This window comes from Bufo bufo, chromosome 2, assembly GCF_905171765.1.
Source record: "Bufo bufo chromosome 2, aBufBuf1.1, whole genome shotgun sequence".
Classification (NCBI taxonomy): domain Eukaryota; kingdom Metazoa; phylum Chordata; class Amphibia; order Anura; family Bufonidae; genus Bufo; species Bufo bufo.
This window is the reverse complement of record NC_053390.1, coordinates 529042804-529066121: the sequence shown is the minus strand read 5'-3', so window position 1 is coordinate 529066121 and position 23318 is coordinate 529042804. Positions and strand designations below refer to the sequence as shown.

Below are 23318 nucleotides of genomic sequence, written 5' to 3'. Positions count from 1 at the left end.
TTGCTGGCCCTGCCTTCCATCTATTTGGACCCAACTACAAAACAGGGCCACTTTAAGTTTCCGGTCCGCCCTTGATAAACAGGTAGAAACACATGCATTTACATATTTCTAAAATGGCATAATACTGTGAGGCTCTCTTCTCATATCCAAAGTTAAGAACCTAACACAAGAGGGATGCCTCATAAAATTGTCACAGTCTCAATAGTATAAATGAGTAGGGAATTATCTGTTGTACTTGTCACCGCTCAGCAGGTATTTGTCTCTCCAGTATGTCTGGTATCCATCAAAAATCGGATTCTCTGTCCTCAATATGTGGTCTGTCAGCCAAACGGAAAGCTTCCAGGAACTCATTGATGTCTATATTACCATCCTTATTGAAGTCCATGCTCTTAGCCAGGTTACAGATAGCTTCATCACTGACCTCTATATTGAGGTGAGAACTTAGCAGCTTCCATGTGTGTTTGAATTCCTCAAATGAAATTAGTCCTGAAATAGAAATCATATTAAACTTCTAATGCAAATTTACCTGAATAATTACTTTTCTGGTGAAAAACTCTGTTGGGTGTGTCACACACACCTACCTTCCCATTTGAAAATCTGAAATTGAATCCAAGATGGCAGCCATGTTGGTGACATTGCCTAACATGGTACCACTTCCTCCATAGCTTGCATCTAAAATTGGATCCTCATACGCTGTTTTCATTGTATTTGGGTTTCCTTACTTTTGAGACACCCTAAATACCAAGTACAGTGCCGTACGTTGTATAGTGGCTGTGCTTTGTATTGCAGCTCAATCGCACTCACTTGAATGGGACTGCATTGCACAAAAGCCATATATAACAGAAGGACATGATGTCACAGGCCTAGGAAGACGCCACTGTAGCCTCATCTAACTGTTGGTGAGGTGCCAGGTAACCCATTGGTGAATTATGCTGTACACTTACAGCCTAGAAGCCATTGAGTTAGCACAATATGTCGTACACATGATAATTGGGCTGGCAGAGAAGTTGTACTCACACAATCTCCACAGAAGCCTGGCTCTGAATGACAGCTGGGCTCCTGGTGTATCAGGTGGCGTCAGAGTTTAACCCATTAGTTGCCGCAGTCAATAACTACAGCGGCAACTAAATGGTTTGCAAAGGAAGGGCGTTCCCTTTATAGTCAGTTATTTGTCTGCGGCATGATCTTCCATTGACGTATTAGAAGTGTTCCAAAGTTATTACCACATAAAGTGACACATCAGATTTGAAAAAGGGGCTGTGTCCTCAAGGCTAAAACACACCGTGTCCTTTAAAGGGCTTCTGTCAGCCCACTAAACCGTTTTTTTTTTTTTTGCTTAATAATAACCCCTACACTGCGATTTATCCATACATAAGTAAAATAAGAATTTTGGTTCAGTAGAATTTGCTAAAACCCTAGTTTTATAATATGTAAATTACCTTGCTACCAGCAAGTAGGGCGGCTACTTGCTGGTAGCAGCCGCATCCTCCGATGGTAATGACGCCCCCTCTGCTTGTTGATTGACAGGGCCAGCGGACGGGATCTTTCTCCGCTGGCCCTGCCTGTTTTCATTTAATATCTGGCGCCTGCGCCGCGGCCGTACCTATCTTCAATCGGCGCAGGCGCACTGAGAGGCGGCCACTCACTCGGCCGCTTCATCCTCAATGCGCCTGCGCCGATGACGTCACATCTACACCCGGCGCAGGCGCATTGAGGATGAAGCGGCCGAGTGAGTGGCCGCCTCTCAGTGCGCCTGCGCCGATTGAAGATAGGTACGGCCGCGGCGCAGGCGCCAGATATTAAATGAAAACAGGCAGGGCCAGCGGAGAAAGATCCCATCCGCTGGCCCTGTCAATCAACAAGCAGAGGGGGCGTCATTACCATCGGAGGATGCGGCTGCTACCAGCAAGTAGCCGCCCTACTTGCTGGTAGCAAGGTAATTTACATATTATAAAAATAGGGTTTTAGCAAATTCTACTGAACCAAAATTCTTATTTTACTTATGTATGGATAAATCGCAGTGTAGGGGTTATTATTAAGCAAAAAAAAAAAAAACGGTTTAGTGGGCTGACAGAAGCCCTTTGAATCCTGGAAAACTGCATCGAAGTTGGGTCCAAGACGGAAGAGCCCACAGCGTGAGCGAGATGGCAGCATCGGGGGAGTGTGGGAGGAATGTTCCCTCCGTAGGTTAGTGCCATGGACTAATTAGATGAAATAACCAGTGAACCCCCCTTAATGCTCATGTCAGAACCCTGTGCACGGACAGTCATGGCCGTCTAGTACAGAGCCATGCAGACATCATGCACTGCAGTACATGCTCCACTGGATTCAGTGTGTAAGCAGATATTCTCATCTAGAACCAATATATATGGAGCATGCCATCATTTTTCTTTATAAAAGACACACATTTAGATTATACTGAGCTGGACTGAAAAGGGGCATCATGACACCCAGCTTTATTTAGATTTTCCATTGAGCTATTACACAAATAGAAATATGAACACAATGCATAATGGTCAATGACAATTATAAGTCATACTCACCTGAGCTATCACTATCAATAATTCGAAATATTGTTTCCAAGTCTGATCTATTTCTATAGAGAGCTTCCAGAAGACTTGAATGTAAATTCTGCCAATGATAAAAAATGATATTTGAAACCAAAGGTATTCCAGGAAAGGCTGACGAATGTATTAGGATATACTTACAGGTACGTAAAAACTCATTGGTCAATGGTACTTTGAAGGATAAAAGAACAAAATGGAGAATTACTGCAGCATACCTACAGCAAGTGGTGAAGTCTATCCTCAGGTGCAGTTTTATAGTTCACATATACAATTAAAGGGGTTGTCTCACTTCAGCAAGTGGCATTTATCATGTAGAGAAAGTTAATACAAGGCACTTACTAATGTATTGTGATTATCCATATTGCTTCCTTTGCTGGCTGGGTTCACTTTTCCATCACATTATGCACTGCTTGTTTCCATGGTTACAGACCACCCTGCAATCCATCAGTGGTGGCTGTGCATGCACACTATAGGAAAAAGCACCAGCCTCTCTGATGGCCTGGACCATGGGAGCTCACATAGGCTAGTGCTTTTTCCTATATTGTGCAAGCACGACCACCACTGATGGATTGCAGGGTGGTCTGTAACCATGGAAACAAGCAGTGTGATGGAAAAATGAATCCAGTCAGCAAAGGAAGCAATATGGACAATGTTGAGGAACGGTTGAGACATATGCATATATATCCATGCATGCCTGCAAACACGTGCGGGCATGTATGGTATATATGTGCATATATTAGACATAGCAGCATGGGACGATGTGCGCAGATGTGCCCAGCATCTGCGCACGTCTGCCCATGGTGATCCCCAGGGGCTCATGCTGGCCCCTGTGGGAAATATGTGCCCCCAATGTAGGGGCTTGTGCCCCTGATAATGTAGGGGCTTGTGATGTGTCCCCTGATAATGTAGGGGCTTGTTCCCCCCTGATAATGTAGGGGCTTGTGCCCCCAATGTAGGGGCTTGTGCCCCTGATAATGTAGGGGCTTGTGATGTGCCCCTGATAATGTAGGAGCTTGTGATGTGCCCCTGATAATATGTGGCCCCTTATATAATCCCCCTTAGAAGTATGATTAATGTATACATGTGTATGGATGTGCCCCAAGCATCGATACACATGTATATTCATATTATGTCCCCTTGTCATATCCCCATACCATATAAATCCCCCCCCCCCCCCCCTTACATGGACACAGATGCATCAATGTAAATGTGCCCCAAGCATTTACATTGATGTAATCTGGGTGAAGGCGCCAGGATGACCGGACAAGGTCCGGTCATTCTGGTGACCTCAAAAGGATTCAAATTCAATAGAATTTGAATCCTTTTGTTCTAATTATCTGCAGTCCTGCTGGAGATAATTAAGCATAATAGAGAGAGAGGAGATACCTCCGCTCACTCTATTATGTGCATTCTGGCATCGCAATTACCATTGCGATGTCCGGAATGCTGGGAGCTACAGTCGGGAGATCAAAGGATCTCCCGCCTGTCAGCAAGTGCACGCGGCCCTGCGGCGCGCGTGCAGGGATGCGCGGGCAGGCGCGGTGACGTCATCTCACCGCGCCGGCCCACGTGTCCTGCACTGTGTAGTGAGTGCGCGCGCGCGCCCCCTGGTGGCGCGGGAGTGCGGGCCGCCGGGGGATAAATATCCGGCGGCCCCGGCACTCTGGTAGACAGGAGAGGGCCCCCCCACCTTGAGAAGCGCATCGGCGCTTAGGACGCGGCCCCTTCCTCCGGCCCAAGGAAGTTAGGTTCTGGGCCCCCCACCATTGAAGAGGAGTGCGTCCTGCACTCCGGACGAAGCGGTGCGGGACCCCCCCCCCTGCCGCTCCCCTTCATCTTGGAGAGCGCGATCGGCGCTCAAGGCTGCGCTCCGCAGTGAGGATCGGGACCCCCCTGGACGACATAAGTATCACCCCCTTATTCCCTGACCCCCTGATTAACCCCTATCCCACCAACACCCCTGGTATCCCTAACCCTTCCATACCCCACTGTGCAACCCTACCTATATTGATACACCCCTGGTCCCTATCTCAACCCTATTACACCCCTTGGTACCCCTGGTCCCTTGCCTGGTTACCCTTATCACCCCTGGTAACCCTTCACACCCCTCATACCCAGTTCCCCTGATTAACCCCTACTGTTCACCCCTGGTCCCTTGCCTGCCATTGTGTCCTTTCCCTAGACCCCTGATCCCCTGATCTCTCCCCTGGTTACCCCTGGTCACCCCTGATCCCCTGATCTGTACCCCTGGATCCCCTGGTTACCACTGGGACCCTATTACCCCTGGTCCCTTGCCTGCCCATGCCTGCATTCCCCTGGTTAACCCCTGCCTTCCCCGGCATCCCCTGGTTAACCCCTGCATCCCCTGGAAAACCTCAGCACTCACTTGCAAGTAACCCTTGCAGTGCTGAATCTATAGTGTCTGTGGCCTGCACTCCCTTGCAGTGCCACCGTTAACCCCGTAGGGACAGTGAGTACAGACGGGTGGGATTGTTAATATTACTTGTATGTGTGAACTGTGTAGTTAGTTTGTGGGTGGAATATGGGAATGTGTAGTGTAGTTGAGTTCTGTATATTTAGTGCTGTATTGTTAGTATTGCGTGCGTAGTGTATTGTTAGTAATAAATACTGTTACTTGTAACTATCTGTGTAACGTGTAGTTATTGGCGATAGTTAGTTAGTAAGGCGCATGCAGCTAGCATAGTGATCAGTGTAAAGCATAGCGAAGGTATTGTGTTATTATATAAAGGCATAAATGGGCGGAGTTATCACTAGATGGCTCCTCCCATTTATGAATGTTAATTATCGATATTTGCATAAATATTGGTGATTAATATTCCCCCTTTACAGACAACCATAATACAATAGCAAGTATCTTGTATTAACTTTCTCGAAATGAAAAATGCCACTTACTGAAGTGAGACAACCCCTTTAACAGAACGTTGGCTCTAGATTTCAATATTGAGAAGTGGTTTCTTTCCATCAGACACTGTACAATATTCTGATAGCTGCTGGGTTTTGAATTGTGAATGTTCCATGGAATGTCTGACCACCTCAATCCTCAATCTACAATACGATGGAGAAGTTTTAAAGCACCTGGATTTTTAGGATATGTTCACACAACCAAAATATGCATTTGAAAAATCTGCCGTATATTTGCTTTGGAATCCACATCACAAATTTGAGGTTGACCATTGGATTTCTGCTGTGAATTTACATCTATACATCCATTAAATAGAGGTACTTCGTGTGTGGCTAACCCGCCAATGTTTTCATGCGGAACCTGCATCAAGAAGTGATATGTCACTTCCTGATGCTGACGTCAAATCCAGGTCATATGAAAAGCAACGCATATTCCCATTGCATATGTCCCACTGGCACATATACAGCGTCGGACTGGGGTTCCCTGGGCCCACCAGAGGACACTATTCTCATTGCACAACCACTATATCATCAATAAAGTATAACAGGTTTTGAATCAAAGAAATAGACCCTAGTGCAGGGATCAGCAACCTTTGGCACTCCATCTGCTGTGAAACTACAACTCCCTGCATGCACACCTATTCGCCTGTTCTTGTAACTCGCATAGATGTGAAAGGAGGATTCTGGAAGTTGTAGTTTCAGAACAGCTGGAGTGCCGGAGGTCGCTGATCCCTGCCCTAGTGGCAAGTGGTTCCAAAGGCAACTCCAAATGGATTTGTTTCTCCTGGACATTTGGGGCCCACTATGGCTTCAGAGACTGGGCCCACCGAAGGATCCTTTGGTATTTTGGATGTAGATTTGACACTCATTTCTGAAATCAGTGTGAAATGTCTGTGTGACCATACAGTGCATTTGGAAAGTCTTCAGACCCTTTCACTTTTTTCATGTTTTGTTTGTGCACAAGTGAAAATCAATCTGTACTCAATACCACATAATAACAAAGTGAAAACAGAATGTTTGAAATTTTTGCTAATTTATTGAAAACTTTTGACATAAGTATTCAGACCCATTACTCAGTACAGTGGTCCCTCAAGTTACAATATTAATTGGTTCCAGGACGACCATTGTATGTTGAAACCATTGTAAGTTGAGTAATTGGTTCCAAAGCCCTAAAATGTCATCCAAGATAAGAGAAAATTAACATTTAAAAAAAGGCAGATGACTAAGAGAGATAAAACAAGTCCTTACATAAAACAGCCAGGAATAGCTGCTAACTAGCAACAAATACAACTATTTTAACAGAGAAGTGGCCTTGATTGGTTGGGTCTGCCTCGGAGACATTGTATGTTGAGTCTGATTTCAACTTACGATGGGTCAGAAATGACCATTGTATGTTAAAAATATTGTATCCTGAGGCCATCGTATCTTGAGGGATCACTGTACTTAGTGGAAAGACCTTTGACAGCAATACAGTCTCCAGTCTTCTTGGATATGATGCCACAACGTTTGCACACTTAAATTTGGGGATTTTCTGCCATTCTTTCCTGCAGATCTTCTCAAGTTCTGTCAGGTCAGATGGGGAGCAGTGGTGGACTATTTTCAAGTCTTTCCAGAGATGTTCAATTGGGCTCAAATAGCCCGACCATGCACACTGCCAGTAATACTACTCCTGATGAAGGGACATCGTCCCGAAATGCGTTGAGCCAGCTTTTTAAACACTAATAAAAGAAATTTGAACAGAAGCTTCCTGACTGTGGCTGCCTTCATCTTCCACCATCTAGAGGCGAACCTGGCTGGGGGGTATTGGTTTACCCCCCTGTGAAGTGAGTAACATCTTATTGTGCAGACTTGCACCGAAGTGTATTCACCTGTACATCTATTCGCCACTCAGGCGGCGATTTTTATAGATACCCCGAAACGCGTCTGGTGAGAGAGGACCCAATACTTGTGATCGTCTAAGAAGCCATACGAAAATCCTGTGCCAAATCCCCACTGCAGGACCGTCCGCTGCGTGAAGAGTGGAAAGTTACAGCGTGTGACCCGACACCATAAGGAAGGGCCACACGTGTCAAACAACACTGCCAACGTGGGAGATAAGGCGGACATCGCCTGTAGGACATCGGTCCACATCAATACCGGACCTCCGTCCAGAGCGACATTGGGGTGGAATCGAGGCATATGGTAGGATCACTTCAAGTTTATGCCGGCATATATCGATAACATTTAAACTGACAGTAGAGGAGTTCAGCGGGACGCCGCTGCTACTCCAATAGAGCAGGATACCGCTTCAAGTGGATACCATTTCCAGCACTATTTTGTTGTGGAACATAAGACCAGTAAAATTACAATAAGACATTAATTACCACAATACTTCGAGTCAGCAACAAGTGAGTGCGATCACCCTACAACTTTTGCATTATATTGGGATCGCATCATCTCGACGCAGCCACAGTATTGCTATAGTCATACTAGCAGTCATATTGATATATGGACTGGATTATATTTGAAGTTATTTTAGGGGTCAAGGGGTTATTCATTCAACTATTCTAATATTGGTATTTATATGTCACCATTTGATTGATTGCTGCTATATTATTCTGCACTTTTAGCTAACATATATTTTGGGCCAATATTTATTGTACTTGTTGTTCATTATATATTTATTCATTTTAATTATATATTTATATATCTATTAAATTACAAGATGGTTCCAGCATCCTGAGAGTGCCCAGTTTTCTCTAGATTTTACATATAATAATATATGTAAATATATTATGGCTAAAAACGTATATACACTGCCTGTCCAAAAAAATGTCGCCACCTGGATTTAACTAAGCAAATAGTTATGAGCCTCCTATTGGATAATTACTGCATGGGAGATTACCTATCAGCTGGCAATAAGTTATTTAACCCCAACTGGTGAAATGAGTTGCTTCTCATTTCTTAAACAACCATGTCGAAAGACACATCTCGTGGTCGTGGAAAAGATGTTAGTCTGTTTGAGAAGGGTCAAATCATTGGCATGCATCAAGCAGAGAAAACATCTAACGAGAATGCAGAAACTAGGAAAATTGGGTTAAGAACTGTCCAACGCATTATTAAAAACTGGAAGGATAGTGGGAACCCATCGTATTTGAGGAAGAAATGTGGCGGGAGAAAATTCCTGAATGATCGTGATCTGCGATCACTTAAATGTTTGGTGAAATCAAATTGAAGAAAAACAACAGTAGAACTCAGGGCTATGTTTAATAGTGAAAGTAAGAGCATTTCCACATGCACAATGTGAAGGGAACTCAAGGGATTGGGACTGAACAGCTGTGTAGCCGTAAGAAAATCACTAATCAGTGAGGCAAACAAAAAAAAAGGCTTCAATTTGCTAGGGAGCATAAAGATTGGACTCTGGAGCAATGGAAGAAGGTCGTGTTGGTCTGATGAGTCCAGATTTACCCTGTTCCAGAGTGATGGGCGCATGAGGGTAAGGCCGAATGCACATGGCCGAATGCACATGGCCGTGTTCTGCGGCCGAGAGCGGTCCGTGGTATGCCGGGCTGGATTCATGGTCAGAGCAGGAGCGCACGGCGTCATTAGTTGCTATGACGCCGTGCGCTTCATGCCGCCGCTGCAATACAGTAATACACTCGTATGATCTATACGAGTGTATTACTGTACAGCAGCGGCGGCATGAAGCGCATGGCGTCATAGCAACCAATGACGCTGTGCGCTCCTGCTCTGAACAGGAATCCAGCCCGGCATACCACGGACTGCTCTCGGCCGAGGAACACAGCCATGTGCATTCGGCCTAAGAAGAGAGGCAGATGAAGTGATGCACCCATCATGCCTAGTGCCTACTGTACAAGCCTGTGGGGGCAGTGCTATGATCTGGGGTTGCCGCAGTTGGTTAGGTCTAGGTTCAGCAACAGTATGTGCTCCAAGAATGAGGTCAGCTGACTACCTGAACATACTGAATGACCAGGTTATTCTATCAATGCATTTTTTCTTCCCTGATGGCACGGGCATATTCCAAGATGACAATGCCAGGATTCATCAGGCTCAAATTGTGAAAGAGTGGTTCTGGGGGCATGAGACATCATTTTCACACATGGATTGGCCACCACAGAGTCCAGAACTTAACCCCATTGAGAATCTTTGGGATGTGCTGGAGAAGGCTTTGCGCAGCAGTCAGACTCTACCATCATCAGTGCAAGATCTTGGTGAAAAATTAATGCAACACTGGATGGAAATAAATCTTGTGACATTGCAGAAGCTTATCGAAACAATGCCACAGCGAATGCGTGCCGTAATCAAAGCTAAAGGCTTTTTTTTGGTGGCGACTTTTTTTTTTTGGACAGGCAGTGTATATAAATGTTTCTGCCAGGATTCGAACTCCCAACCTTGTACATTAGAGGCAAGGATAGAGCTACATGTTAACCTGCACAAAAATATAAAATAAGTCTTCTGCTGAATAGGAATAATCACTACATCTGGAACTACTATGAGGTTTTTCCTGACACAGTTTAGCATTTAGCTTTATAGCTGAGTGGATAAGGTCCTTGCCTATAATGTACAACATTGGGAGTTCAAATCCTGGCAGAACCTTTTCAGAAATTAGATTTAAATACACTGGGGTGTCCCCAAACACTGACTCCATATATGGAGTCCCTGCTCTGACTCCATATATATGGAGTCAGAGCAGGGACTCCTAAGCCGAACTAGAGTCCCGACACCCTTCCCTCTTCAGAGCAGGGGGTGCCTGGGGTTCTCCCATTGACTTCCATTGTGCTCGGGTGCTCAGTAGAACACCCGAGCATTGCAAAGTGTTCTACTCGAGCACACGAGCACTTTGATGCTCGATCAACACTCATTTTTATGGAATTATTTGCAAAGTTACTCAAGGTTTTATGTACATTGTACAGCTCTGTACACAAATAAATGTCCATGAGCCCTAAGGCTACACAACAATCAGCCGTAACATTAAAACCACCTTCCTAATAACATGTAGGTACCCTTTGGGCTGCCAAAACAACTATGTCCCAATGAATCATGGACTCCATAAGACTTCTGAAGTTGTCCTGTGTTATATGGCACTAAGACATTAGCAGCAAATATTTTAAGTCCTGTAAGCTTGGGGGGAGCAGAGCCGAAGATGGGAGTGATAGTTGCTCTGGCTGCAGTAGTTAAAAATAAATCATACAGGGAGTACTCTCACTGACGCGCCGTAGAGGGCACACCCTGATTTTGGGGCTCCTACCTGATGGCAGTTAGGTTGCCCTTGGTGTTATACGTTTGGTATGGGTGCAAAGCAGGAGATGGAGGTGCTGTGGCTGGCGAATGGTGCTAGAGCCAGTAACCAGCTTCAGCTAACTGTAGGCTCACACTAAACTAGGGGTGCACCTAGGTCCAACTCCTAGCCTCTTACAAGGGCAAAGTCAGGATTGTTAACCCTGACTAATCTATACACAACTCTACAGGTAATAAAATACAGTAGAACATTAAATGACATTTAAATAACAAGAAACATTTTTGCAAGTGCCCTATCCTGGAGTACTGCAGTTGTGAGATGACTTCTCGATGGATTGGACTTGTTTTTCAGCACATCCCATAGATGCTTGACAACTGAGGGATTTGCCGGCTAAGTCAATACCTTCAACTCTTTGTCATGTTCCTCAACCATTCCTGAAAAATGTCTGCAGTGTGTCTGATGACATTATTCTGCTAAAAGAAGCCACTGCCATTAGGCAATACTTTTGCCATGAGGGGATACACTTTGAGTGCCACAAGGTAGGTAGTACCTGTACATGTAAAAGTAATATTCACATGAATGTCACAACCCAGCGGAACATTGCCCAGAGCATCACACTGCCTCCATGGGCTTATCGTCTTTCCACAGTGCATCCTGCTGTCATTTCTTACCCAGGTAAGCAACACACGCACATGATGTGAAAGAAAATATGATTCACCACACAATGCCACTTTCTTCCTCTGCTCCATGGTCCAGTCCTAATGCTCGTATGCAAATTGTAGGTGTTTTCAGCAGTGGACAGGTGTCTGCATGGGCACTCTGACTGGTCTCTGGCTCTACAGCCTCAAACGCAAGAAGCCATGATGCACTGACACTTTCAATTATAGCCAGTATTCATTTTTTCAGCAATTTATGCTTTTCATATCGACCCTGAGCAGCACTTTAAATTTGTGCTGCTTCGGGACTTAAGGAAAAAATAAATTTTGGTGAGTAAATTTGAACTATACATTAGTCTTTGGTGCCCATGACTTCTCTGTCTCTGGTTCATGGACTGTGGACCCAGAGTGGTATTACCATTCCGACACCCTGCCACAGTCTTCAATTGCTAACCACAATGCCATCTGTGTATATATTCCAGGTCCTTTGTCACTGTGCATTTATAATATTGCTCTGAAACTGTTATGTTCATGTAATGTTTCTGGTTGTCCAGCAAATGGTGGTGTGTATCTCGCAGCGAGAGAGAGAGAGATCCTCAGATAGAATGGAACTTACCATTCCATTCTCCCCCTTTTGGGCAGAAGCGGGCCAGTCCTGTTTCCTTCCAAAGGGAGGGGTTGCAGTTCTAGTTTACTCTAGTCTAGTCTAGTCTAGTCTAGACAGTGGAGCTGAAAAGACTTTCCAAGATGCAGCAGTGAGGGGAAAGTTCCCCCTCCTGCAGCAGGAGTCTCTCCAGAGGGAAGCAGCTCATAGAGCGCCATGACTCATCACAGATTTACAGGCAGAATATTGCAAGGGGGTCAACAGCCAAAGGCACCCCATTCCAGAGATCCCAGAACAGCCCTAAAGTCCAGATACCAGACTATAGTCGCGTTTAGCACAGCAGAAAGAGAAAGCAGAGTACTCAAGTTTGCCTGTCAGTTTATGCCAAAGGCTTCTGGAACCAAGAGAAAGCCTGAATATTGTCTGGACACAAGTTGATTCAAGTAAAGCTGTTGAACTTTATAAAAGTCTGGACCCAATTTATTCTTCACCTCCACCATTACTCATCCCCTTTATTGCTTCATAGCCAAGCCATGGGGAGCGACGGTATCCAACTAGGAGAACCGTGACACACACAGAGACTGTTAGGGCTGCACCACACCAGGGACACAATCGGCCCTGGGGGGCGGCACGTTACAACTGTCCTCACTTGGACCACTTACTGTAGGTACAAACCAATGCATACTAAAGAACCCCACAAGAACTGCCATTTTGGAGAAGCTCTGACCCAGTCGTTTAGCCATAACAATTTGGCCCTTGCCAAAGTCTAATTTTTCCTGCATTCAACACATCAGCCATCAATTTGGCTTCAACGTGTACAGATCTGTAAAAGTAATATGCTGCCCTTACATAGGACAGTATATTAGGCTGATAGAGATGCTTTAATGTTATGGCTGAATGGTGCATATCAGCTCTGAAATAGTGTTCATAAGTGTTGTGTCATTTTAGAACAGGACAACAGTGACAAAGAAGGGACACCTATGATTGAGTTTATAATATGTCAGCCTCCAGCCTGCTCCATGTGCTTTGTACTATACATTTATAATGATTTTCCACTCTACCATTGATTTACAGTCTGACCATTAGTATTAAAAGATGTTACATTGTTTTGGTCATAAAAGATGTATTACACAGCACAATATCTATCCAATAGAAGTGGATTAAAGCAGGTTTTACCTCTTTGATTGGTTGGCACACAGCAAGCTCATCAAACCACTCTCTGTATCTCAACAGTCCATCTGTAGCATTTCGGACAAGTTGTGGCCTGAGCATTCTCCAGGGCAGGCCTAGATTCAGGACAGACTCCAGTGCAGTTGCCCAGTCATTTAATGTGATATTTCCTGCATAGGTATGCCAAATGTTTTAATATACTATGGGCTAAACTTCTGCATTTCAGGTGCAAATTTCTACTGTGCAGGTCAAGTAATATTTGACTCACCAGACTTATTTGTGTCATATCTTTTGAATTCATAGATGAGATCTGACTTATGAGCAAACAGCTTTTCCCTTAAGGCCCTCAGTGCAGATGCTTCCACTGTACTCACTCTGAAACACAAAGTAACACGTACTAAGCAACCTGGACCATATGGTGCCAATGATGAACCTCTACTTGTGCACAGAACAGTACCTTTGCCTCAAGGTTAGGGTGTTTGTAGTTTTGTTAGCTTGGTACTGCACAAAATGAGGAACCAGATCTGGACCCAACTTTACATATGCCCCTTTATTACTTCCCACTTCATAATAATTTGAAGCTGAAAATATTGTCAGCACCTATAAACACAAAAAAGACAGTTTTATTACCTATTTATTACATCATTTTTTCATCTTTCCAAAAAAAAAGTCTTTTTCAAAAAGTTTATAGTGCATCAGTAGTATGTAAGAGTAGGTGGTTTATGGAAGGGTATAAACCTGGTAGATTAATAGCTCAAGTGGTAAATTGTGAGTTATATAGCTGTGGTCAGGAAAGCAGATGGTTCAAGGCTGAACAGACAGGAATAAATTCCACTATAGGAGTTTTTTTTTTGAAGATTTACATATCTGAGTTTATGGGAGAAACAGAAGATGTAGAAGAATATCTGGAAGCTACAGATGTAATATGTCTATCAGAAGAAGCAAAAGTGTCTTTGGAGGCTCCACTGTCACTAGATGAAATAAAAGTAGCCATAAGCATCATGAGGAAAAATAAATCTCTGGGACCCGATTGTATATCTGTTAAAGTATATCAAGAATGTCAAGAACAACTGCACAGGAATTGTTATACACTTTTGTAAGGGTGTGGAAAAAGGATTCCTTGCCAGAATCGATGCATGGTGCAGACATTATTTTAATTTATAAACAGTAAAGATGAGTCAAACCCTTACTCCTATAGACCAATATCTTTACTAAATGTATTTGTGAAAATTGTAGCAAAAGGTCTAGCATTAGAACTGGCAAGAGTGATTAATGAAATTGTAGAAGATCAATGCATATCTGGAAAGACTACCACATATATTGGTTAATATACATAGATTTTTCGCATTGATGGGGGTGGAACCTGATAATCGGGGGAGAAAGGTAATTCTCTCCTTGGATGCAACAAAAGCTTTTGAATGAGTAGAATGGCAATTTTTATGGGAAGTAATAAACTATATGGGTTTTAGCCCTATATTAATTGGATAAGATTTATTTATAATGTCCTAGTTCGAAACTGCCTAGGAGCCATGCAGCATTCCTGACGAGTACTGGACTGTTCATGGTTACTTGCAAGGTGCTGAACTTCTCTGTATGTGCCTGATTGAAAGTAAAGTTAGTTTTGCTAAATTGACTGTGTGACATTTTTCTGATGGGGATAGCATCTTTAGCATCTACATATTCCTGATGGGGACAGCATACTACATCACCCTGCCAATAGTTGATCCCTCAATGTTACTATAGTACAGAAGTTAGGTAAGATCTATTTTCTCTTTGTAGAAGCCAATTCAGCACTCTATGCTAGACAGTCCAGAACTGAATTAAGAATAACTGACATACTGTAGGAATGTATGACTACATGTCTTTGTGTTGCTCAGATTAAACAGATTAGTAATGATTTGCATCAATTACTTTAATTAAATTGAGGTTTGGTTTTGTAACATTTAATTGTATTAAATATTTATTGTTAAAGAAAAGTGAAGTTTTGTATATACCTTTCCATTGTGACAAAACTCATATCCTTCCTGCTTACACTCATGAGACCTGATTAACATTTGCAGCCCATGTTTTCGAAGAATCTTTTCTGTGACGTCTGGACCAAAGTAGCACCCCCCACCTCGAACATTGTTTGATTTACACCCTTCTTGGGCCATGGGATCACTCCAAAGAATGTCAACAATCTGTGGAAAATATCAACAGTAAATAGCTCTCATTAACAATGCAGGTCCTTGTTCATGACCTTCTTTGAATAACTATGCAATTCAGGTTCTTGGTAAGTGCCAGGTTTTGCCAGGAGTGAGAAGTCCTCCTATGAAGCTCAGCAGCAGTCTGGTTACGTAGTCTTGACCTCCCCATATAACAGTAGGCTAGGGTCGTATCCTGGATCTCCCCTATAACAACAGTCTGGCTGTGTAGTTTGGACCCTATAACAACAGTCTAACTGGGTGGTTTAGACTGGCTACTATAAAAGGAGACAGAGTAATTAGCCTGAACTTCCCGCATGACAACAGTCTGGCTGTGTAGTCTGGACCCCCCATAACAGCAGTCTGACTGGGTGGTCTGGACTGGCCATTATAACAGTAGCCTGGCTGTGTAGCCTGAACCTCCCCTTAAAGCAGTAGCCTGGCTGTGTAGCCTGGACTATGCCCTATAACAGTAGCCTGGTGGTGTAGCCTGGACATCCCCCTATAACACTAGCCTGGCTGTGTAGCCTGCACCTCCCCCTAAAACAGTAGCCTATGTAGCCTGGACCTCCCCCTAAAACACTAGCCTGGCTGTGTAGCCTGGACCTCCCCCTAAAACAGTAGCCTGGCTGTGTAGCCTGGACCTCCCCCTAAAACAGTAGCCTGGCTGTGTAGCCTGGACCTCCCCCTAAAACAGCAGTCTGGCTGTGTAGCCTGAACCTTCCCCTAAAACAGTAGCCTGGCTGTGTAGCCTGGACATCCCCCTAGAAAACTAGCCTGGCTGTGTAGCCTGGACCTCCCCCTAAAACAGGAGCATGGCCGTGTAGCCTGAACCTCCCCCTAAAACAGTAGCCTGGCTGTGTAACCTGGACATCCCCCCAAACACTAGCCTGGCTGTGTAGAATGGACCTCCCCCTAAAACAGTAGCCTGGCTGTGTAGCCTGGACCTCCCCCTAAAACAGTAGCCTGGCTGCTTAGCCTGGACCTCCCCTAAAACAGTAGCCTGGCTGTGTAGCCTGGACCTCCCCCTAAAACAGTAGCCTGGCTGTGTAGCCTGGACCTCCCCCTAAAACAGCAGTCTGGCTGTGTAGCCTGAACCTTCCCCTAAAACAGTAGCCTGGCTGTGTAGCCTGGACATCCCCCTATAACACTAGCCTGGCTGTGTAGCCTGGACCTCCCCCTATAACACTAGCCTGGCTGTGTAGCCTGGACCTCCCCCTAAAACAGGAGCATGGCCGTGTAGCCTGAACCTCCCCCTAAAACAGTAGCCTGGCTGTGTAACCTGGACATCCCCCCAAACAGTAGCCTGGCTGTGTAGAATGGACCTCCCCCTAAAACAGTAGCCTGGCTGTGTAGCCTGGACCTCCCCCTAAAACAGTAGCCTGGCTGCTTAGCCTGGACCTCCCCTAAAACAGTAGCCTGGCTGTGTAGCCTGGACCCCCCTATAATAGCAGCCTGTCTGTGTAGCACACAGACAGGCTGCTATTGTTGTGTAGCCTGGATCTCCCCTATAACATAAGACCACCCCCTCTCCTAAAAAGTAGCCTGGCTGTGTAATCTAAAGCTTCCCCTGTAACAGTAACCTGGCTGTTTAGCCTGCACCTCCCCTATAAGAAAAGTCTGACTATGAAGCCTGGACCTAACCATATAACACATGCCTGGACGTCTATCTATAACAGCTGTCTGACTATATAGTCTAGACCAGTTGTGCCACATACGGCCCGCAAAGCTGTGTGATCCAGCCCGCACAGTGACGGGAGGCGGAGCTTGCTCCCAGCTGAAGAAGCAGAAGGTACACTCCGGGGAAGCTGCAGTGGCGCAGTACAGAAAGCCTGGAGGCAAATCAGGGAACGAATGTGAGTAGTAAATAATTTCTGTGACTGTAAGGCGTTGTGTGTGTGGACTCTGCGGGGTGCGTTGTGTGTGTGGACTCAGCGCGTCTCTCACCGCTTTCGTTCACGTGGGTAGTTGCTTGCAGTGCTGGGCTCCTACTGTGCGGAGGGCTCACAATTCCCTATTTTGCGCGAGTGCTGTGTCTGGGTGCGTGCGCTGTGCTGGTCCTTGTGACCGGACTGTACCGGAGGAAGGAAAGGCTGACTCTTAATGGCGGGCACAGGTGACAGTGTGTGTGGGCAGTGTGGTTTCAGGAGGACTGCTCCTGTAAGTGTGGCTGGTACCTTAGTGAGAACAGTTGGGATATCACATGTGCCCCCTTCACAGTAATAAAGCTCACATGTGCCCCCTTCACAATAATAAAGCTCACATGTGCCCCCTTTACAGTAATAAAGCTCACATGTGCCCCCTTCACAGTAGTAATGCTTACATGTGCGCCTTTCACAGTCATTCGGCCTGCGCAGTGACCAGAGGCAGAGCTTGCGCTCAGTTGAAGAAGAAGAAGGGACACGCCTGATCCGATGCAGTGTTGTGGTACAATTATTTTCAGCAGCGACTGGAGACCCCATCTCCCCACACTGGTTGGTACAGACCTCATCTGGACTCTCAGCCAGGCATCAGAGCACGTCGGAGAAGGTGAGGACGAGTCGGAAGGGAGCAGGAGTTCAATGGAGGTCACGTGTGCGCCCTCCACAGTAATAATGCTCACGTGTGCCCCCTTCACAGTAATAATGCTCACATATGCCCTCTTCACAGTAGTAATGCACACATGTGCCCCCTTCACAGTAGTAATGCTCACATGTGCCCCCTTTACAGTAGTAATGCTCACATGTGCCCCCTTAACAGTAGTAATGCTCACATGTGCCCCCTTAACAGTAGTAATGCTCACATATGCCCCCTTCATGGTAAAAATGCCCAGATGTGCCCCCTTCTCACTAGTAATGGTCACATGTGCCCCCTTCACAGTAGTATTGCCCACATGTGCACCCTTCACAGTAATAATGCTCACATGTGCCCCCTTTACAGTAGTAATGCTCACATGTGTCCCCTTCTTAGTAGTAATTCTCTCATGTGCCCCCTTCATGGTAAAAATGCCCAGCTGTGTCCCCTTCTCAGTAGTAATGCTCACATGTGCCCCTTCAGAGTAATAATGCTCACATGTGCCCTTTTCACAGTAGTAATGCTCACATGTGCCGCCTTCATGGTAAAAATGCCCAGATGCACCCCCTTCACAGAAAAAATGTCCAGATATTTGCCCCTTCACAGTAGTAATGCACACACGTGTCCCCCTCACAGTATTTGCATTTCTTTCTGGTAAAGCTACCTGGTTCTGGCCCGCAAAATTTATACCATGTCTAGTGCGGCCCTCAGATGGAAAATGGTTGGGCACCACTGGTCTAGACCATCTCCTACCACAGCAGTCTAGCTGACTAGTCTAGACCTACCCCTTAAAAAGCTGTCAGAATGTGTAGCTTGGACTCCCCCTTTAACAGCAGTTTGGGTATATATTCTAGACCTCCTCCTTTAGCAGCAGATTGCAGTGTAGCTTCATTGCCCTTGATATTAGCAGTCTAGGGGCCAGATTTATCATTACTCTGACAGCTCACTCCCCTTTCACATATGGCTAAAGTCAGTTTTAGCTAAGTCAGATTTATGATCGGCCCTTTAAGACTGTAATAAATGTGGTTTGACGGTAGCAGTTTATCCGTCAGTAAGCGGCTTTACAAAAGTCGCACGTCTTTACGAAAAAGTCACATGTTCCAATAAAAAGTCTCATAAGATAAGCATGGTCCTCACTGGAGGGAAATTGCGCAGTTTTTTGCGACTTTTTAAATTTTCGCAATAGTAAATCTGTCTAGAGATTCATTTACATAAGAAAATACGCCCACTTTTAGAAAACTGGCGAGCATAGCGCAGAGCCAATAAAAGTCACAAATTTTTGCGCAGTTTTAGCTCTAGGTGTCTATCTGAACAGTCCCATACATTATATGTAAACTTTTTTATTTTAAAGGTTTTTTCAAAAATATATACTGTTATAATAGCACTCTGGATGTGTAGTTTGGATAGCTCCTAAAACAGCAATTTGTTTGTGTGGTCTATACATCCCCTTATAATCGCCCTTTCTTGCAGTCTGGTTCTGAAGTGTGGAACCTATTGAGGGTATATTAGAAATCTATATAATTTTATGTTTACTGCCTATTTATTGTTTTATTAAAGTGATCACACACATTAAAATGAAACACAATACCTGCTTCCTTTCTTCATTATTCATGTCATATTCCTGTGTTTCTCCAGGATCAGATTCAGACTCGGACACAGATGATGGACTAATAGGCTCTAAATAGGTCTCTGTGAAACCCACTTGTCTGCGGCATTTTACCAGCTCTTTATCTACAGCTTCCCGCACTCGTTTGGAAATCTCCTTTTTGTCAACTGATATGGTGGTTGGGCTGCTAGCAGATCTTTTGCCCTTATAGGCAGGCAGAAGGCTTGGAGTGGCACTGCATGAGAATGAACCACTTCTTGGTTGAGGGAGCCAAGTTGTCCCTACTGATAAGATGTTGTCTCCATTTGTATATGTTTCCTGACCTGGCTTGTCCTCTATCTTCTCTGTCTTGTTAGCATTTTCTTTCTTTTTTCGAGGCCGTAAGGTAGATGCAAACTAAGGAAACAAAAATGTGTTATTGTTTTGTAAAGGTAATAAATAATAATCATAATTGTAAATATATTACCATTGATATGCATAAGAAATGGAAAAAACACTACATGTTACTGCACTAAAGGGGATTTCCGTGAATGAAAAATATTGATATCCTCAGGGTAGGTCATCAATATCAGATAGGTGGGTGTCCGTATTTCTGCACCACTGCTAATTAACTGTTTGAAGGAGCAGTGCTGTTCAGGAGAACTCTTTAGGCTCTTCCTTGGCCTATGAGGTTCATCAGTCACATGGCCTTTCTGGATCGCACCACCATTTAGGTGAATGGGATTGAGCTGCAATACCAAGCACAGCCACTATACAATGTACTACTCTGTACTTGGAATACTTTGAGGAGGCGGCACCGCTCTTCCCAATGCTGAGAACCCTTCAAACAGCTGATTGACGGGTGTTGGGAGTCAGACCTCCACTGATGGGTCACCAATATTTCACTCCTTTAAGTAATTTGATACCTTGTGTCGTTCAAGCTTTGATAAAATCTCTAGGTCTGTAGAATCGGACAGTCCTCCATGTGTAATCAGTATTTTTTGGTCTATAATTGTTGCTAATGGAAGCCAGCCAAAAACATTTTGTAGCATTTTCAGGATTTTCTTCCCATGAACCTTTAAGGTCAATAAACAAGAAGATTTTGTTAGAAAGAAAACAATGGAGGACTTGTGCTACACATTTACATACTGTACATATGATATACCAGAGTCCTTGTTTTAACAAGATATAACTTGTCTCTCTTCACGTAGACGCATTGTCATACCTTGTACAGATATAATATAGTGCTGCAGGTATAGCCTCATTAAAACATGACATTGTATTTGAAAATTGTTTGCTGAGAAGTCCATGGTAAAATTTATAGGCCCAATGCCTGAGGCTGCACTACTATAAGATTCTATTTATTGTCATTCCACAGACTCAATGCCCACATAGTTATACACGATTGCTGCTATTTAAAGAGGACCTTTCATCAGTTTAGCACTAGTCTAATTATGTTCTTACCTTATAGGGCGGCCCCCACTGATGCCATGGCACTTTTTTTTTTTAAAGACCCCCCCCTTCTCCCCGTTCGTGCACTGTTGGCCCCGTTGAGGAGTACAGCATCAGGCTTTGGGCCTACCAAGCAATCATATTTCAGCACTAGAGTACAATAATTTAAAACTTTTGTTTTACATTTTAATGTACAATGACAGGCTTTTTATAAATATATAATTTTGTCGGTCTCCTTTAAGTACTCAAATAAAATAAGTACTTTCAGATGATAAATTTTCATCAGTGGGTTTCAAGACAAATCTTTTTAATTTTTGCATAATTGGTTTCCTTCAAGATGACATACCTTGTATTTTTTCATTATTTCCTTTGTGAACCCATACCTCAAGAAAAAAAAACATAATTTGAAGTAAATGATATATGGGAAACTTTTAAGTAACAGAATTCAGTGTTTTTAACAAAACTTACCTTAAATTAACCATATAGTCTTCATGATTTCCTCTGTTCAAATGGACAACCTTGGGGTAAACCAGTAAGAATGCAAAAAGGATCATCAAGATCTCTATAGACTGCTTTCCTCGGTCTACAAAGTCCCCATTGAATATGTAAGGCTTCTCTGGTGATGGAAGACCATTCTGGGAGGAAAGAAATATGGGCACTTGACATGACATTAATATTTACAGCAAGAATTGTATGATTTTTACTAAGCACGAACAATGACAGACTAGAAGCACAATGCATAGTAAAGGAATGAGCATTATCACCTTGACTATCCATATTCTTTATGCCAACGTGAAATGTATGTGGAGCATGAGACACACTTAGCTTATATAATAATGTTTATGCTTTTACTTCCACCATGGTGGTTATAGCACAGAACCTAGTCTTACCACATACCTTGTAAAATATCAGGAACAAATCATCCAGTCTGCCATGCAGGTCTCCTTGATGAAAGAGAAGAGTAATGATAATGTTAGGATTTCTGCAAATAATTTGAATAGACTCATTCACTTTACTTGCCCTGTGTATTTGTGAAATTTTAATTCTCCACTACAATAGAATATGCCTAGACTGCAACTCGGCTTGCAACCAACATCCCAGAAATCATGCTATTTCAGAATCAAGCTAATTTGATTTTAGAATTGCCTTATAGAATAGAATCTCTGATCAAAACCTATTCAGCAGGTGAAATGTCAGATAATTACAGTCTCCAGGACATACAGTTGCAAGAAAAAGTATGTGAACCCTTTGGAATGATATGGATTTCTGCACAAATTGGTCATAAAATGTGATCTGATCTTCATCTAAGTCACAACAATAGACAATCACAGTCTGCTTAAACTAATAACACACAAAGAATTAAATGTTACCATGTTTTTATTGAACACATCATGTAAACATTCACAGTGCAGGTGGAAAAAGTATGTGAACCCTTAGACTAATGACATCTCCAAGAGCTAATTGGAGTGAGGTGTCGGCCAACTGGAGTCCAATCAATGAGATGAGATTGGAGGTGTTGGTTACAGCTGCCCTGCCCTATAAAAAACACACACCAGTTCTGGGTTTGCTTTTCACAAGAAGCATTGCCTGATGTGAATGATGCCTCGCACAAAAGAGCTCTCAGAAGACCTAAGAATTGTTCACTTGCATAAAGCTGGAAAGGGTTATAAAAGTATCTCCAAAAGCCTTGCTGTTCATCAGTCCACAGTAAGACAAATTTTGTATAAATGGAGAAAGTTCAGCATTGCTGCTACTCTCCCTAGGAGTGGCCATCCTGTAAATATGACTGCAAGAGCACAGCGCAGACTGCTCAATGAGGTGAAGAAGAATCCTAAAGTGTCAGCTAAAGACTTACAAAAGTCTCTGGCATATGCTAACATCCCTGTTAGCAAATCTACGAAACGTAAAACACTAAACAAGAATGGATTTCATGGGAGGATACCACAGAGGAAGCCACTGCTGTCCAAAAAAAACATTGCTGCACGTTTATAGTTTGCACAAGAGCACCTGGATGTTCCACAGCAGTACTAGCAAAATATTCTGTGGACAGATGAAACCAAAGTTGAGTTGTTTGGAAGAAACACACAACACTATGTCTGGAGAAAAAGAGGCACAGCACACCAACATCAAAACCTCATCCCAACTGTGAAGTATGGTGGTGGGGGCATCATGGTTTGGGGCTGCTTTGCTGCGTCAGGGCCTGGACGGATTGCTATCATCGAAGGAAAAATTAATTCCCAAGTTTATCAAGACATTTTGCAGGAGAACTTAAGGCCATCTGTCCACCAGCTGAAGCTCAACAGAAGATGGACAACGACCCAAAGCATAGAAGTAAATCAACAACAGAATGGCTTAAACAGAAGAAAATACGCCTTCTGGAGTGGCCC

General features: G+C 43.9%; 1 protein-coding gene across 1 annotated transcript in view; it reads right to left on the bottom strand.

Moving 5' to 3' along the window:
• The window catches only part of PPEF2 (protein phosphatase with EF-hand domain 2), a 110432-nt gene continuing 87114 nt past the window's right edge, over positions 1 to 23318 (bottom strand). The window contains exons 9-19 of the mRNA XM_040420455.1: positions 21829 to 21875; positions 21400 to 21566; positions 21278 to 21314; positions 20406 to 20555; positions 19483 to 19896; positions 15153 to 15338; positions 13616 to 13758; positions 13427 to 13533; positions 13165 to 13328; positions 2544 to 2631; positions 1 to 486 (exon numbers count right to left, since the gene is read on the bottom strand). Of these exons, the coding sequence (XP_040276389.1) occupies positions 284 to 486; positions 2544 to 2631; positions 13165 to 13328; positions 13427 to 13533; positions 13616 to 13758; positions 15153 to 15338; positions 19483 to 19896; positions 20406 to 20555; positions 21278 to 21314; positions 21400 to 21566; positions 21829 to 21875 (1706 nt within the window). The 3' untranslated portion in view covers positions 1 to 283. The remainder of the gene's footprint in view (positions 487 to 2543; positions 2632 to 13164; positions 13329 to 13426; positions 13534 to 13615; positions 13759 to 15152; positions 15339 to 19482; positions 19897 to 20405; positions 20556 to 21277; positions 21315 to 21399; positions 21567 to 21828; positions 21876 to 23318) is intronic.